The 14,947-nt window shown below is 38.4% G+C and overlaps 3 protein-coding genes across 10 annotated transcripts in view; 1 reads left to right on the top strand and 2 right to left on the bottom strand.

Moving 5' to 3' along the window:
- apba2b (amyloid beta (A4) precursor protein-binding, family A, member 2b) overlaps positions 1 to 10,122 on the bottom strand; it is a 60,388-nt gene extending 50,266 nt beyond the window's left edge. For 2 of the 3 annotated variants that reach the window (XM_071488613.1, XM_071488615.1), the window contains exon 1: positions 9,986 to 10,116. The gene's annotated coding sequence lies outside the window, so the exon portion shown is untranslated. Of the gene's footprint in view, positions 1 to 9,985 lie in introns of all 3 variants that reach the window. The other variant, XM_071488614.1, reaches the window with a different exon arrangement.
- Positions 10,028 to 14,947, top strand: part of syt7b (synaptotagmin VIIb) — a 100,499-nt gene continuing 95,579 nt past the window's right edge. Inside the window, exons 1-2 of one of the 2 annotated variants that reach the window (XM_071488620.1) lie at positions 10,028 to 10,161; positions 11,589 to 11,716. The gene's annotated coding sequence lies outside the window, so the exon portion shown is untranslated. The other variant, XM_071488619.1, reaches the window with a different exon arrangement.
- Positions 13,905 to 14,947, bottom strand: part of saa (serum amyloid A) — a 323,028-nt gene continuing 321,985 nt past the window's right edge. For all 5 annotated transcript variants that reach the window (XM_071488636.1, XM_071488634.1, XM_071488635.1 and 2 more), the window contains exons 3-4: positions 14,678 to 14,816; positions 13,905 to 14,102 (exon numbers count right to left, since the gene is read on the bottom strand). In XM_071488636.1, the coding sequence (XP_071344737.1) occupies positions 13,964 to 14,102; positions 14,678 to 14,816 (278 nt within the window). In that variant the 3' untranslated portion in view covers positions 13,905 to 13,963. The remainder of the gene's footprint in view (positions 14,103 to 14,677; positions 14,817 to 14,947) is intronic.

Raw genomic sequence — 14,947 nt, 5'->3', positions numbered from 1 at the left:
TAGTTTCAAAACATTGCAATGTATCATGGTAGAACGTAAGAAATGACAGTAACAAAACAAAATACTGTAATAAATAGGTTACTACATAAATTTGGTGTTTTCTAGTTATATTATTTTTGACTGTCATAAGTGTATCTACTGTGAACTTTAGTATTTTAGTGCTTCACCCTCAAATACTTCAAGGTTTTTATATAGGTTTTGACATTTCCTAAAAATATATCTAGAGCGAACCTGCCCTAGAAATATACTGATGTATTGTTACGTCATCCATACTTGACCTCGTATCCATACACCAACAAACAACAGAATGGGACCAGAAATAGAAGCCACAGTCACAGTAGCTGCTCTTTGACAGTGCTATGGTGTTAAAGGATTTTTTCCTGCTACAATACTTTCACCTCTAAAGGGAGTGAATAATAGCAATAGAAAGATGGCCTACATAACAAGAACCCAGAACAGAGAGGAAGGTTTGGGCCAGAGAACAAAAAAACCTGCTGAGTCTGTCCTTTGAAGTGTTACTGAGGTTCTGATGTGTCAGATTTTTTTTTCCTCAACCTTCACCAGATCCCACATCAGCACAGAAGCATAGATGGACGTCTGCACATCAGCCTCTGCTTGACTGCCTGTCTTGTCAGATAACCTTATCACCCTTTCTCCAGTCAGAGGGTTAATGTTAATGTGCTATCCAAAGCACTGGAATGTGCTTCTGTCCAAGGGATTTGTTTAGGAGGTACACCCAGCTGTCTTTTTCAGGTGCTTGGTTCATCTACTAACTCTCAAGGATTTTTCCAGTTCATTTCCATTCATTGACAGGTTAAAATTCATGTGTATTGATCATGAAGATTTGAGCACAATCAAGCATAACCAGTATTTTTTTGTATATCAAACACTGAATCAAGAAACATCTTGTACAGTGAAAGAGCTGCTAGTCCTACTGATCTTACTGAGAATCAATCCCCTTGATATGATAAAAGTCCCTTGTTAATTTGCATGCAATTATACATTATCTTTCTCTATTATATTCTGTGCTTTGCCCTCTCTCTCCAGTGTTTCCCATACATTGATTGATTTGTGTCTGCCATATGACCGCCACATATTGATTTTTTACTATTTCAAATGGGTAAAATCATATCTTATTGTACAACTATGTGCAGTGCAATGCTTTGCTCAGCCCCATTTTCACGCTTTTTTACCCCATTCTCTCTCTCTCTCTCTCTCTCTCAAAACACATTGGCAATGGACCTGTCTGTCATAGGCAGACTGGCCATCAGTCATTTCTGTCCCACTCAGTTGCAGCCACACATAAGAATCAAATTCTGTGGGAAACAATGCTCTGTCTCTCTCTCACATCTCCCCTTTTTTCTTGCAACTTTTATTTGTTTTTTGTTTTTTTATCTGCATGGTTCCCCATTTCCCTTTCTTTCTCTGGGAAGTCTCACATAGAAGGTAAAACAACCATCTGGTTTCTCTCCATCAACTTTATCACACAAATGATGAGCAATCATCCAGGCTGTCAATCAACAAACATGTCTATAGAAATAATGGCCCAGACACTGGGACTCCAGAGCAATTCAAAATTCAGTCTGGTTCACAATCGTCATGCTTGAATAAGTACAGTATGCTACATTTTATATGGAAATACATTTACCTCTGCATTTTATAGACTACACTATTACTTCGCATAGCAGCAAACTCTCACTGTTGAGAAACAAAATTTACCAGATGTGAATTCGTCTGCGCAGCCCAATAATGACAGCAGCAGGTGAGGCTCTTTGCACATCTAAATGCTAATGCCATGCTGCTCCTCAAACAAATGCGGTAGCTAATGAGCTGGCTTGGTGAATGCATCTTAGGCCTTAGTAATGGGATAAGTGACAGCATACCAGGGGAGCAGAGTCATCTTATGACTCGCAGCACAGCAGGAGGGTAGGTAAAATGGGTATATTAAGGTCATGCATACACACTAGCACTAAACCCCACACAAATAACTTAAAAACTAACTATACCAACTGTTTGTCAAGGTTAGTTCCTCTAATTAGAGCCTCTCCATATTGAATACCCTTTTGTCAAGAAAAATCTTAAAATCCTATGGAGGAAGACTGACACTACTCCAAAGTGTCATCTACCATGATCTGTCTGGAAAAATGCATGCAAAAATGTACATGCACACTCATACTACTAGTTTGCAAAAAACATGCTGAGAATTATGAAAGCCAAACTAATGATGAACCAAACAAATACTGTGTTGTATCTTGAAAACAATTACATCAGAAAATGACCTCACTGATTAAAATGTCAGCAAAATGTAAAAGTTTAACTAAAAGGATTAAAGCCTGAGTAGTATGGCCTGTCAGATAACTGCATATTTTTTGCAGGAGGACTTTGTGAATAACAAAATAAGATCCTCTGATTCAACTTAAAACTCTGTTTAATAGTTATCAGTAAGTACTGCGCTACGCATGTGTATGTACACATGCCACATGTGCCTCTTCATAAACATGTCAGCAAAACTTGGCACACCTCCTGCAGCTTGTGCTTTCAGCACTGGCATGTCCTCACTGTCTCAATGAGTAATCCATCTTGGTTGATACACTCTGGCTTGGTGCCTTGGACTCCTGCTTGCATCTATTTTTATGGTTTATGTTTTTCATGTTCTTCTACCCCACAAGAACATGTACGGTACCACAGAAGTCAATATAGCTCAATATCAGGGTTGGGTTCCATTTTGGATCCAATTCTATCCTTACTAAATGTTCAAGATACACTAAGCTCTGAAGCTACATAATCTCTTTTCAAATCTTTTTATCTCTTCTTGCTTGTTAGGTTGTGAACATTAAGTTAATTAGCCTGTCAGTCAAAACTGGGCTTTTTGTTTTCTCAGACAATAAAATGCAATTACAGATCTCAACTAAGTCTTTGAACATAAGGTATAAAGTTCTTTATTACTTAGGTTACATACAAACATTCACAGTGTAACCTAGCCAGTACAGGATTTGAAAGGATTTGGATTTGATAAGCAAATTTGATATTGGATTCTCATTTCATACACTCTGATTACTCAAAGATTTACTCTGACAATAAAGTAAATGAAAATATACTAAAGAGTAAAGAAGAGTTAATAGAAAAACTGCATTGTCAGTACATTCATATTGTCAAATTCATCAGATTTATCAGAATTATACTGAGCTCACCAAGGACACAACTGTGAAAGGAAAGCAGACTGATGTCATTCAGACAGATCCAGTTCACAAGTAAGGTTGTTTGAATGCTTCTCATTCTCTGCTTTCTCTTTGGATGTCACCTCGGAGCAATTCTTTGGTGCCACCTATGATCAACGCAGCTATGAATGGGTTTCTCTTTTTACCAAGCACTGTGAAAGAGGGGTTTCTTTTGTTCTTTCCTTTTCTGTTTTTTAATTTTTTTTTTTGGTCTGTCTTAGCCACTCTGCTTTCCTCCCAATGTGACCTGATTTAGTTAAAGAGTGTGAAACTGATTTCGACTCATTTACATGGTAATACCATAAAGAGAGGTGAAATGATGTGTATGCATCACCTCATTGATTCTAGGGGACTCCACCACACTTGGAAAAATTATCAGTAGTTTAAATGATGTAATTCACCTACTCATTAATTATAAATTTAACAAGGGAATAGTAAGAAAGAACACACTCTTCATGTGGTACCATGAAGTACCATTCCATATTTCCACACTGACATGCAAAAAAGAGAAATCTGTTGTTGGTTTAGGGTAGAGAGACAGCTTGAAGATGTGTGTTGGTTGCATGTTTCCCTTAGTGTCTCAGCAGGACAGTTAAGACATGAGCTCTAACATGTTGGGGTGGGCGTGGGGAGAAGCATAATTCATAAAAGGCAAGGGCAATAAAAATCATCATCATGCTAAGGGAGACCAGGTAAAGAAGTGGCCTATGGTATCAGCTGGTTGAGACCTAAAGCCAGGGCCAAAAAATATATTTTCTTTGAAATGAAACCCTGATACCAGTTCCAGATGGAGCTCACCAGAAAGACACTACATTAATTGCCAGCAGAGATCCATCTTTGGATACTTTGAGTCTGAGAGAGGATATGATGCTGCTTGCTTCATGAGCTTTATGGTAACAAACACATAAACTGGAATCAGGTTTTCAAACATACAGAATTTCTAGTACACGTTACTGTTTTTAAGGAGTTACAAATCTTAATATTACAAATGTTTATGTGCTGAGCAGGATTGGCTGTAAAATGTAAAAAGCACTAATTATCATAAAAGGCTACATGTAGGAATTAATTCATATTTTTTGTAACTTCAATACATTCAGGTTGCAAAGGTATGCTTAAATGTTACTGATTTTAAAGCAACTGTCTCTCTTTTAAGCGTTGCCCTACATTCAATTATGTCTGAAGATCAAAAAAGATTCCGCCCCCTGAATTGAAATTGAAAAGAAGTAAGCAAAAAGAAGGTTTCTGATGAGAAGACAAACAACATTTTTGCATCACAAGCAGCAGTCAAAAAAGAACACATATGAGGACCAGTGGAATCTGGATTGTGTAAGTGTATGTGTGGAGGTGATGTGGTATTTAAGGCAGCAGTGACGATAATATTGTGTTTGTCTAGTAAGGAGACACTCAAAGGAGATTTAGCACACTGGCTGTGTACTTTGAGGATCTTACACCAGAGACAAGGTGGCCTCGGCCTTCACATTTGACTCAGCAGGGTCATTTTGAACACTCAGGAAATTGTAAATAACACATCCGGCTGGCCTGCAGCATCTCTCACAAACCTCTCCATGCCTCAACTAGTCACTGCTACGATATTGATTACTTGAAAATACGGGTCACTGATGTGTTGAAGAATGTCAAGGGAGTAAAGACAAGTGCTTTGTGCATTCTGGAGACTGACTTCTCAAATCATAATGGTGTTTACAGCAGGACAGCAAGACAATAAGAAGGGAATATCACAAGAAGAACATGTCATAGTGAAGAAAGGTGATACATACTCTAGAAGGTAGCTCGCTGCCTTATCACTGGCACAGAGGTGAGTGTCTTTCTCGTTTCCTTCATCTTTGAATAGAAACAATGTGAAAATTGACCTTGCATGCTATCTATACACCAGCTGAAGCGTCACAGACCTCCCTAGGTTCTTGTCCTTCCTAAGAAAATACAACAATCTAAAAACAAGACAGGCTCACATTTTTACAATTGTCACAAACAATGAAACAAGAAATGTTGAAATATTGCCCCCTTAACCATGCCTGACTGATCCACAGATTGTGACCTGGATTCTGCATGTTTTCTTTACCTTAGTACAGATAATAACAAGTCATATGCCTGACCCAAAAGTCAACATTTAATCGAGAATAACGCGTGGCCTCTCAAAGACAAGATCAAGCCACTTCAAATCAATATAATCCAGTGAATGAAAGCTATAGGCAATAGCTTTGTCTCTCTGATCAAAGGAGTCTAGAGAGAGTTTAAAAAAAAAACATGACTGAGGCAGAGACACAGTTCACACTTTCAAGGAAAAACTCAAATCGTATGAGACAGCACTGTCAAAACAACTTGAGTAACACTAATATGGCTGTCATATTCATGTGTATGATACTAGAACAATGTCAAGAGCTGGACAACAAGGGCTGACCCAGCTCTTTCAGGATATTCATGCTTTATTTAGGGAAAACTGACTGTAACTGTTAAATGGTCTGCCATTTTGTACGATTATTATATGGAGAATTATTTCCTTGATCAGATATGCAACTATAACTATACACATATACAACTTTAAAAAGCAATATCTAAGTCAGATTGCTTACATTTTAAAAATATGACTCAATCTATTCATTGCAACATGATCACTGGATAAAAATTTGAATTCAAAAGGTCAACTTGGTAGCTGACTGTCAAAAACAAAAGATTTAAGTCCTTACTATGCAGAACAGAACAGCCAAGGACAATCGATGAACTGACAAACATACTCTGTAGATGTATTAGGTTACAGCGCTACGTGAAATTACCTTATGAAACACAACCAGTGGAGATAAAAAGGTTCAGCACATGTAGAGGCGAAATGCTTCTGTCAGCTCTAAATTCTTACTCACTGTTAAAAAAATCTAGGTGGCCATAACAAAGTGTTTGCATAGATTTAATTCTAAATTATGCTTGATACAGCTGAATGCAGCTACATAGCACTCAAAGAGCTCATACCGGGGGGAATCTGAATCAACAAGGGCAACCTGCTAACCAAGTTCATTTCTGGAAAAAAAATTCCTTTGTGGGAATATAAGGACTTTGTGTAAGACATGACTGCACAAACATTAAAGTTAGTCAGACTCCGTTAAAATCAGTGTATGAAAATTCATAAAATGTGATTCATGAGCATCTGATTTTTTATAATATTGTACAGCTCACTGTAATGATGATGTCATCTGGGGATAAATCCTCCACAGACAGTGAATAATGGAACAGCTCATAGGACAATATGACACCATAGTGATATTACTGGAATAGAGGGATGTTTTGTGATTCAATGCAATGCACCCAACATTCACATAAAAACAATGAGGACATAATAACTCATACAAATAATATGAGTTCATTGGTGCATCAGACCAACAGTAAAACAAAAATCAATAAAAAAAATGTTGCCTGGTAACATCATCAATTTAAGACTTGATGCTCAGATTTCCTCCTTACGTAGACAAGCAACTAATCTACAATAGCAAGCACACTTTGAAGTAATCGTCATGCCGGCCAGATTATGTTTTTATTAATATAATGATGAAATGGAGCTGGTTAACATATTGTTGCAATAATGCTGATACTGTTAAATGTGTGTAACAGTGTATTTGTTTTACACCAAAATATCTGATCTTTAAGTACAATATTTACCTCTAGTGACTAGAGCATTATGTAAAAAAAAAAAAAAATTATGTTAAGGCACCCACAGCATTTGGGGGAAAGATCATATAGGTTTTATACTAAAAAGTCCAAGTATCTTCAGACACATGTTTTATTAACCAAAACCACATTTTTTCTCTTATCTTAACCAAAGTGCTTTTGTTCTCTAAACCAGAAACATAGATGGGAAGCAGGACACAAACCCCAGTTTCTAGTGTCACAGTCACATGCTCTGTTTGCCCACCATCCACAATAAACAACTCACAGGGAGTGCGATGTAGTCCATAAATTTAGTGTGTCATTCATTTGAAAAAATATTGCCTCTGACCATAATCCAGCCAGTGATTATATCTGTCACCACAACATAACTGGGAAAACAATTTAATAATATGTAAATGTAATTTATCTGAGACAGGGTTGAGACAGTTCACTATGTTTGTAGACAACAAATCTAAAGTCCATCACAGTGCTGAAACAATCAGTGGACAGAACTTAATTCTGCTTTTGGGTGGACATGCAATCTTTTTCTGTCAGAGTAGTTAGTCCCTGTGTTTTGAAACAGGTAAAAAATTATATTCAAATAAATTAATTCCCAGTGGATTAACCTACAACAAGCTCTAAGGTGAAAATTATACCGAGCCCCCTCATTTGTAATCCCTCAGCACATCTTTGTTTGCTAGTTAAGACACAGCAACAGTGTGGTTTACAGCTTATCTTTGACGTGCTAAATCCTGTGATAGACTGAAATGTGCTCGCTTTAATTGCTCACACAAAGCTATTCTACAGCAGAACAATTGTCCATACCAACACTGCAGCGCCACTTATCTTACAAAAGCCTAATCACGAATCATCGTTTCAGTTACCTTTTTGCCTTTGTAACAGTTTTGCAACATGAAAATGAACACCCACCCTGTAGTCTTATCTATAGGTTTTAATACCTTGCTTTTAGAAAGATATTACGAGACATTATGTAGTAGAGAACTGATTTCCTTATGGCACTGCCATCCACAATCAGGCAAACCTAAGTGTGTGTAGATCAATTGCCTTGATAGGGTCATGATTTAATCAAAAATGTACAAATAGTTCTTATTATCCCCTCATAATTTGTGCAGCAGGGCTGGAGGCTGTTGCCCCATTGTGTTTCCTCCCCTGGAGTCAAAATTAGTATCCTCCAGCTGGGCTGCAGCATGAATAAGATCCCAGCAGACTTTAGGGAGGGTGTTTGCCCTTCAGTGCAGGTGTTACTCAAAAAAATGTTCTGGGCTGCAGAGATGGTGAGACAGAGCAGGGGAGTGAAACAGATATACACAAGAGGACAGTGACAGTGAGAACAGACCTAAAGGAAATGGTGGGGGGGGGGGGGGGGGGGGGGGTAGTGATGAAAACTTAGCATCTCTACTTTCAACATAACAGCAAGTCAACATGCTATGTGCATCCTCTAAGGCCTTATAGATTTCCATCATGGCTCCCCGGGGCCCCTCACTTTCTCTAATAGCCATACATTACTCTTCTCTATCTGCTCTCATCCTCCGTAGCGCTGGTCATCACACTCTTCCTCAGCTACGCCACAGCCACAGTTCTCCCTCTCTGTCTGTCTGTTCTACACTCCTCACTGCACAAGCTCCCCCTTTCACGTTTATTCTGGTGAGGTGTGAGTGATTACTTTCTTTGGCTACATAGGTTGTGATTTCTCATTCATTTATCAAGGTGCATAAAGTTTCAATAAAGAGCCTAAAATGGGTCCTTTTAATCTCATCAACTACGATCCAAATATCAACTCATGGTTTCCTTTCAGTGGAATACAAATGTTTTTTTTCTTGGTTTTTTGTTGTTGTTCTGTTATATTTATCCAATGATTATATATTACTGAGGCGACCAATCATGTTGAATCATTTGAAGTATTGCTAAATAAAAAAACAGTCTGAAAGATTTAAATTCTTTATGTATCAACCTGTAAGGTTTACACCACTATCAGTAACCTAATGCTGTTTCACATGTGTGGGCTGCATCAACCCCAGGGACAATATTGCGGTTATGAAAGAAACCAACAAAACAAGACTTGCACTGTAAACATCAGACGGCCTGAGGATATATCATATCGCAAGTGGACAGAGGCTACTTGAAAAGCATTCTGCATGACTGGATGAGGGCAGACAATAAGGACGTAACATTGTATGATGCAAAGCAGATCATGTGGGCCTGTCCCCCAGCTCCCTCTGAACAATAAACAGCCAGACACAACGCCTGTCAGCAACTGCCCTCCCTTGTGGCTGGTACTGGCACAGAGTGGTACACAGTAGGCACTAAAGGATAAACAAATCCTCCACCAAATACATGCTTGAAATACCTAAAAGCCTACCACTATGTTCAGTGGTAGGCTTCCTAAACAACTTGAAACCAGTATTTCCAACAGAGGCTATCATGCAATTGTGTAGTGTACCTCACACAGTTTCAACTTCAGTGCTGCGATGGCACCGTGGATGGGAGGAATTCAACTACACAACAATATGTCATACAAATGTTAGACAAGTATTGGGGTAATAGAATGAACAGGATATAAAGAAATGAGCAGGTATCAGGGTTGAAAAAGCCATTTCCGCAAAGAGAACTTACAGGAGCCTGCAAATGCCTAAGGTGCCGTTTAATAAAACGATGCAAGGAAGGAATTGGACCATTAAGGGCATCTAAAAATTAATGACCTTCCTACTCTGATGAGACACTAAAGGCCTATGGCAATATAACTACAATCGATAATTTTAGGCGTAGACTGCGCTGTGCACGGATGAATCACCGTGGATTGTAGCATGAGGTGGGAGCTGACTTCCAAAGGCATTTCCAATCTTTTAACTGGGATACCCTCTGATGCCATCAAATTACACGCTAGACTTTCAAAGCAGAAAGGTTTTCGGCCAAAGCTCAACGCCCCGTTGTTAACACCGACGCTGAGGACAGATCCACAGGCTGAGCGATCAGCATCCATCCGCCGCTCCTCCGGGTGCCTTGGAGGAGAGACGCTGCCGCCTCACTCGGGGTTCACCGATGTTTATCGATGATCAGCGGTGTCATTATGACGTTTTAATACAACCGTGTCTTACCTGGATAATGTCATATGCTGGTCAAGTCACCTCCGTTTCGGATTTGTGAGGGGTGGCGCTGCCCGGTCTCGCATCACTCAGCGTATGACTGAAACCGTAACGCTACGGAGGCTCGGTGCCTGACAGCGGCGCCCCGGAACGAGCATAACAAAAGAGGAGCCCACTGCAGTTGTCTGGTAGGTGAATACGCCCCCTGCACCCCCACTGTCACTCAGACGAGGAGTAATCCGTTACCACCATAAAAATGTACTGGAAAACAAATACTCAAATTAGGCCCATTAATCAACTGTTTTTGCTGCACTAACCTGACACTATATAGTCTGACCGAATAAAGCACAACTTGGTTTTAATTGCGTTAATTGATTAATAAGATTAGCTAACTAACCTTAACCGATATGTCATATTGTGCAATACATTCGGTTCATAGAGAGAAAAAAAAAAACCGAGGTCCCCCATCTCGGTTTTCTAAACTAACAAAGATATTGCACAACGCCAAGGTCACAGTCTTTCCCATGGTATCATCAAAGGTTATCACCTGCGTCCTTGATTGTGGGGGCGGAGTGAGTGATCTTGTGGTTACTACAAAATCTTTACCTAACACAGCTGTTTCCTTGATTATGCCAACAAACCAGACATACAGGCCTACATGAATCCACCGAAGCGTGATACAGGTAACAGGTTGTAGCTCCATTCAACTCCCCAGACATGTTTTAAGATATGTAAAATACTCTGCTATTATTCATATTTTTGTTTAACATGGTCTTCCCGCATAAAAAAAATTAAAATAAATCAAAAACTGGAGCTATAACCACGTCCCCTTCCTGATTAAGAAATCTAGATCAGACCTTATGGCCGCCCACCACTGCTGCTTACACTAGGATGACAGGTGAAATGATGATTAGTGGAGGAAACGTCTGAGAGCCTCAGCCGCATGTTTGAGCCTCAGTCAGACCCAGACTCAGGCGAGGAGTCTCTTGTGCACCAAAATCAGCGACTAGCAGACATATCAGAAGGGCTAGCTTAATTAGCATCTTTTATCTGTTTATGCTGTTTGTTGGCTCGCAACCGGCAGTGACTGACACAGTGTTGGAGGTTGTGCTAAAGCAAACTGTAGCTTTCTGTATGGACAAGGTTCTGGCTTTATTTTGTCTGCCCCCGTCCCCACAAGCTGATGGGATTGGTTCCATAAGTATATGTCCTATGAATCCCTCTCTGTCTGAATCTGTTATTATGAGACTGTCAATGGTTCCCTGCAGTTCCAAGGTGGAAATGCACCGCCATGGCCTTGACTGCTCATTTCGCTCATGTCTTCTATCATATAAAAATCATCATATGGGCGTGTTAACAAGGTTAAAAACTCAATTGTCACTGGAAGGGTTCTGTAATTTCCACCATCCACATCAGACCAGAAAACATTGAAACGGTCTTCTTTCAATTCAGTTTGTGTAAAGCTTTGTAAATCATGTTGAAATGAGGTAAGTCAATAATACCCAGACCCATTTTCTAATTTTTTCAATTTTAGTTTAAAACTGAAAAAAAGATTATCCTTAAGTATCCAGACCCATATTAAATGACCTTGTGTTTACTTTCTTGACTGATACAGATGAGAATGAGACTGCATCAAACAAAGCTCAGCTTTGTGACAAGATGAGGACACAGAGGAAAAGAGAGAGAGGGTGGTGGAGATGAGAGAAGAAGAAAAGCAGCATAGAAAAAAAGTGAAATTTCTAGGTAAGATGAAACATCTTAAATCAAGGCAACATATGCTTTGTTTTTTGTCTGACAAGATATTTTTCTTACCAGGGAGTTTGACCCATTTGTTTAACCCATGCTGCCATTTGATGTTTTTGGACACTCTCTGTGTGGAGCTAATGCGTGTAGCATTATCACTACTTCTGGAGTATGTATGTATTAGAAGCCTGACTTATCTGTCAAAGGTGGTGTGTGATTTAAAAAAAAAGAAAAAAAAGATATGCAATACAAGGATGTGTATAGCATACACATTTACCTCCAAACAGTAATTTCACAGGCATTTAGCAAGTTGCTTTAATTCTAAATAGTGAAAGTGATACGTTAATATGGCACAATGGAAATGTGTTTTCTACCCCAGTGGTGTGCACACATCATCAATTGATTGGAACTGGGAAACCCATCTATACATATAGTCAACTACTCTTAGAGGTTAACTAACTACTAATGGCTAACATTTAGTTATATTAATATGCAAATGAAATACAAAGAGATCCAAATGAAATGGCATTTTCTTGTTGAGTCAACAACAATTTACACGCAATAGAAAATCTACTTTAATCGGTTAATTACAATATTGTGACCAGCTACCAAGCAACATGTTTCAGCTCTCAACTTCTTCAGCTAAAGCACTTCAGCTTCCAGCTCCAGTCTTACATTTCAGCCTCCAAGTTTTCAAAGCAATGCATTTCAGTTAATACAGCTGTTTTTCAGCAATTTTCAGCTCAGGATTTCCACTTTTCTTTGGGTTTCAGCATCCACACAGCACTTCCAGCACGAAATACGTTTTCTAGTTGCTGTTAATGTAAGTGGTGGCAACCTTCAGCTTTACTATTTCTGTTGGAACATTGTAGTTGGTGGTTTCATGTAATTACCAGATGAATGAACCAGAATAAATGATAAGACCCATGTGTGTGCATGACCCCGAAGAATCCTTGAGGAATTTGAAAGTTTTGTAAAATGATCAGCATGAAACCTCTCAGCTCTAATTATATCCATGCAGCAGGTTTGGAGATATCCAACTCACATTTCTCTGTTGACCCCAATACAATAGAAGTGAACGGAATTTCATTTGAGGTGCTCAAAGCACTGAAATATTACATATTAAAAATTTAACAGAAATGTGTCTTAACAGAAAAAAAGATCAAAGGGTTTATTTCTTCTCTAGAAAGTAGTTCCATAGATCACTTTTCACTCTGAGTTTTGTGGATATTCCAGAGTAACAGTGAACCTGTTTGTGGAAAGATATGTCACATTTTTGTGAATTGCAAAATTGTATCAACGACAGTAGAAAACATTGGATCAGCCTTGGCTTTTTTGCTGTTTTCCATGCTGTGTTGGAAAAAACATTATTTTTTATAATTACATTAAACTAAAAAAGTTTAATGTAACAACAAAGTAGATTCCCTCTCAAGCTTTTCAACCTCAGATGTAAGTTGGAGGCTAGCACTGCCACTGAGTGGCCATGTCTTGACATTACGCCTGAATGAAGTCCCAGGCGTGCGGTCACACAGACACAGGGCTGAAATCTGTTGCATAATATCCACAAATGCAACAGGGAACAAGCCTTAATCCCTTTTATAAGACAATTTTTTTTTTTTTGTTGTTTTTTTTTTTTTTTAACCAACAATGAATAGGTTACATTTTCAAAAAAGTAGTAACTTATGATCTAACAATTAAGTATGCTAAAATATATAGACGAGGAATATTGATATCAATATGTTGGCTTTTAAATTATTATTATTTGATTAAATTTAAAATAAAAGAAGGGTAGCAGCCAATTTTATTATGCAGTCAAGATACACGATCATCAGCCATCTGACAACATAGTGAGACCTCTATGTGTATAAACAGAATGTTGCTTAAAAAATCATTTTGTCACTGCTGTGTTGTGTTTTTTTCAATCATCCATCAGTGCCCTTTTTGTCTGGGAGAATAATTTGAAGCACTGATATTGGAGTCATTATATTGCACTTAATATATTTGACTTAATGTGATATTGATTTGGACAAATAAAAAATGTATTCAGTCATAAATTATCCAAGAACATGTTCTCTTCTACAGTAATGATGGCTGGTGATCAAGAGGCAGGGGGTCAGAGGTGTACAGTAACAGCAAAACATAACAGAGTAACTACAACAGGGAAAATGAAATGACAAAACAAGACATCTATTGTCAACACTAGAAATTTCTTTCATTACTTTTATTAGAAGTCAAATGCTTTTGTCATCAGTATTTGTCAGGAAGTCCCTCTGGCCTGAAATGGTTGGGATCTCTTCCCTCCTGCCCCCAGCGGTTTGCTCTCTGATCAGCCTCAGAGTCCTCGGCACCATGACCCAATTTTTCCTGCACCCACTCTCTGCCATTACTGGAAAAGGAAAATAGACAATGAACATCAGCACAAGCCTGGGACAAAACAAGCACTTCAAAACACAACAACAACAACAACAACAATAACAATAGTTATTATTCTTCTCCTTCTCCTTCTTCTTCTTCTTATTATTACAACAGGACAGCACCATAACTTCACATAATTCAAAAGATACTGTTAGAGGGTAGTGAACAAAGAGGCTGAGAGGAAGTCTGGACCTATGATTACCAGATTTATCTATATTTCGCTTCAGCACATTTTGAGCTTTATATTAATCAGATGAAACTCTGATCACGTTGTCATTTAAATAGAAATACATATTTTCAATTATGTCATCTAATGGTACCATATAGATGGAAAGTAATAAATGGCCAATAATGATAAAAGTGTCGCACAACTCAACAAAGTAAAAGGGTCGTTGGAAGAGATAAGAATAAAGCCAATCCAAATGGCTCTTAGAGCCATCAGCAGCTTTAAAAAACAAGAATTTCTTGTTAAAAAACAAACAAAAAAAAAAAAAAGAAAAGAAAAACTCATGTGCAACTAATATTTTTCTACTCTTTGCTCCTCACCTGATAACTTCAGCTGCCCATCTCCCCCCGGCTCCCCTCTGTGAAGCATCATAGTTTCCTCTTGCATGAAAGTATTTGTCTGAGTTTTTCCAGTTGGCCTCCCTCATGTCACTGTAGGCTCGCCACATATCATGAGCTCCTGATCAGAAGGACAAAGGACAAGGTTTAGTAAAACAAATGAGAGAATTCAGAAAATAAAATATATAATTTAAAACTCTACATCCCACATATAAGGCACACAATTATACACATTGTTCTTGTAAAGACGTA

The sequence above is a fragment of the Trachinotus anak genome, unplaced genomic scaffold (assembly GCF_046630095.1).
Source record: "Trachinotus anak isolate AG129_WGS33_773 ecotype Australia unplaced genomic scaffold, CSIRO_AGI_Tana_v1 ptg000011l, whole genome shotgun sequence".
Taxonomy (NCBI): domain Eukaryota; kingdom Metazoa; phylum Chordata; class Actinopteri; order Carangiformes; family Carangidae; genus Trachinotus; species Trachinotus anak.
This window is presented reverse-complemented; position numbering and strand designations above follow the sequence as displayed.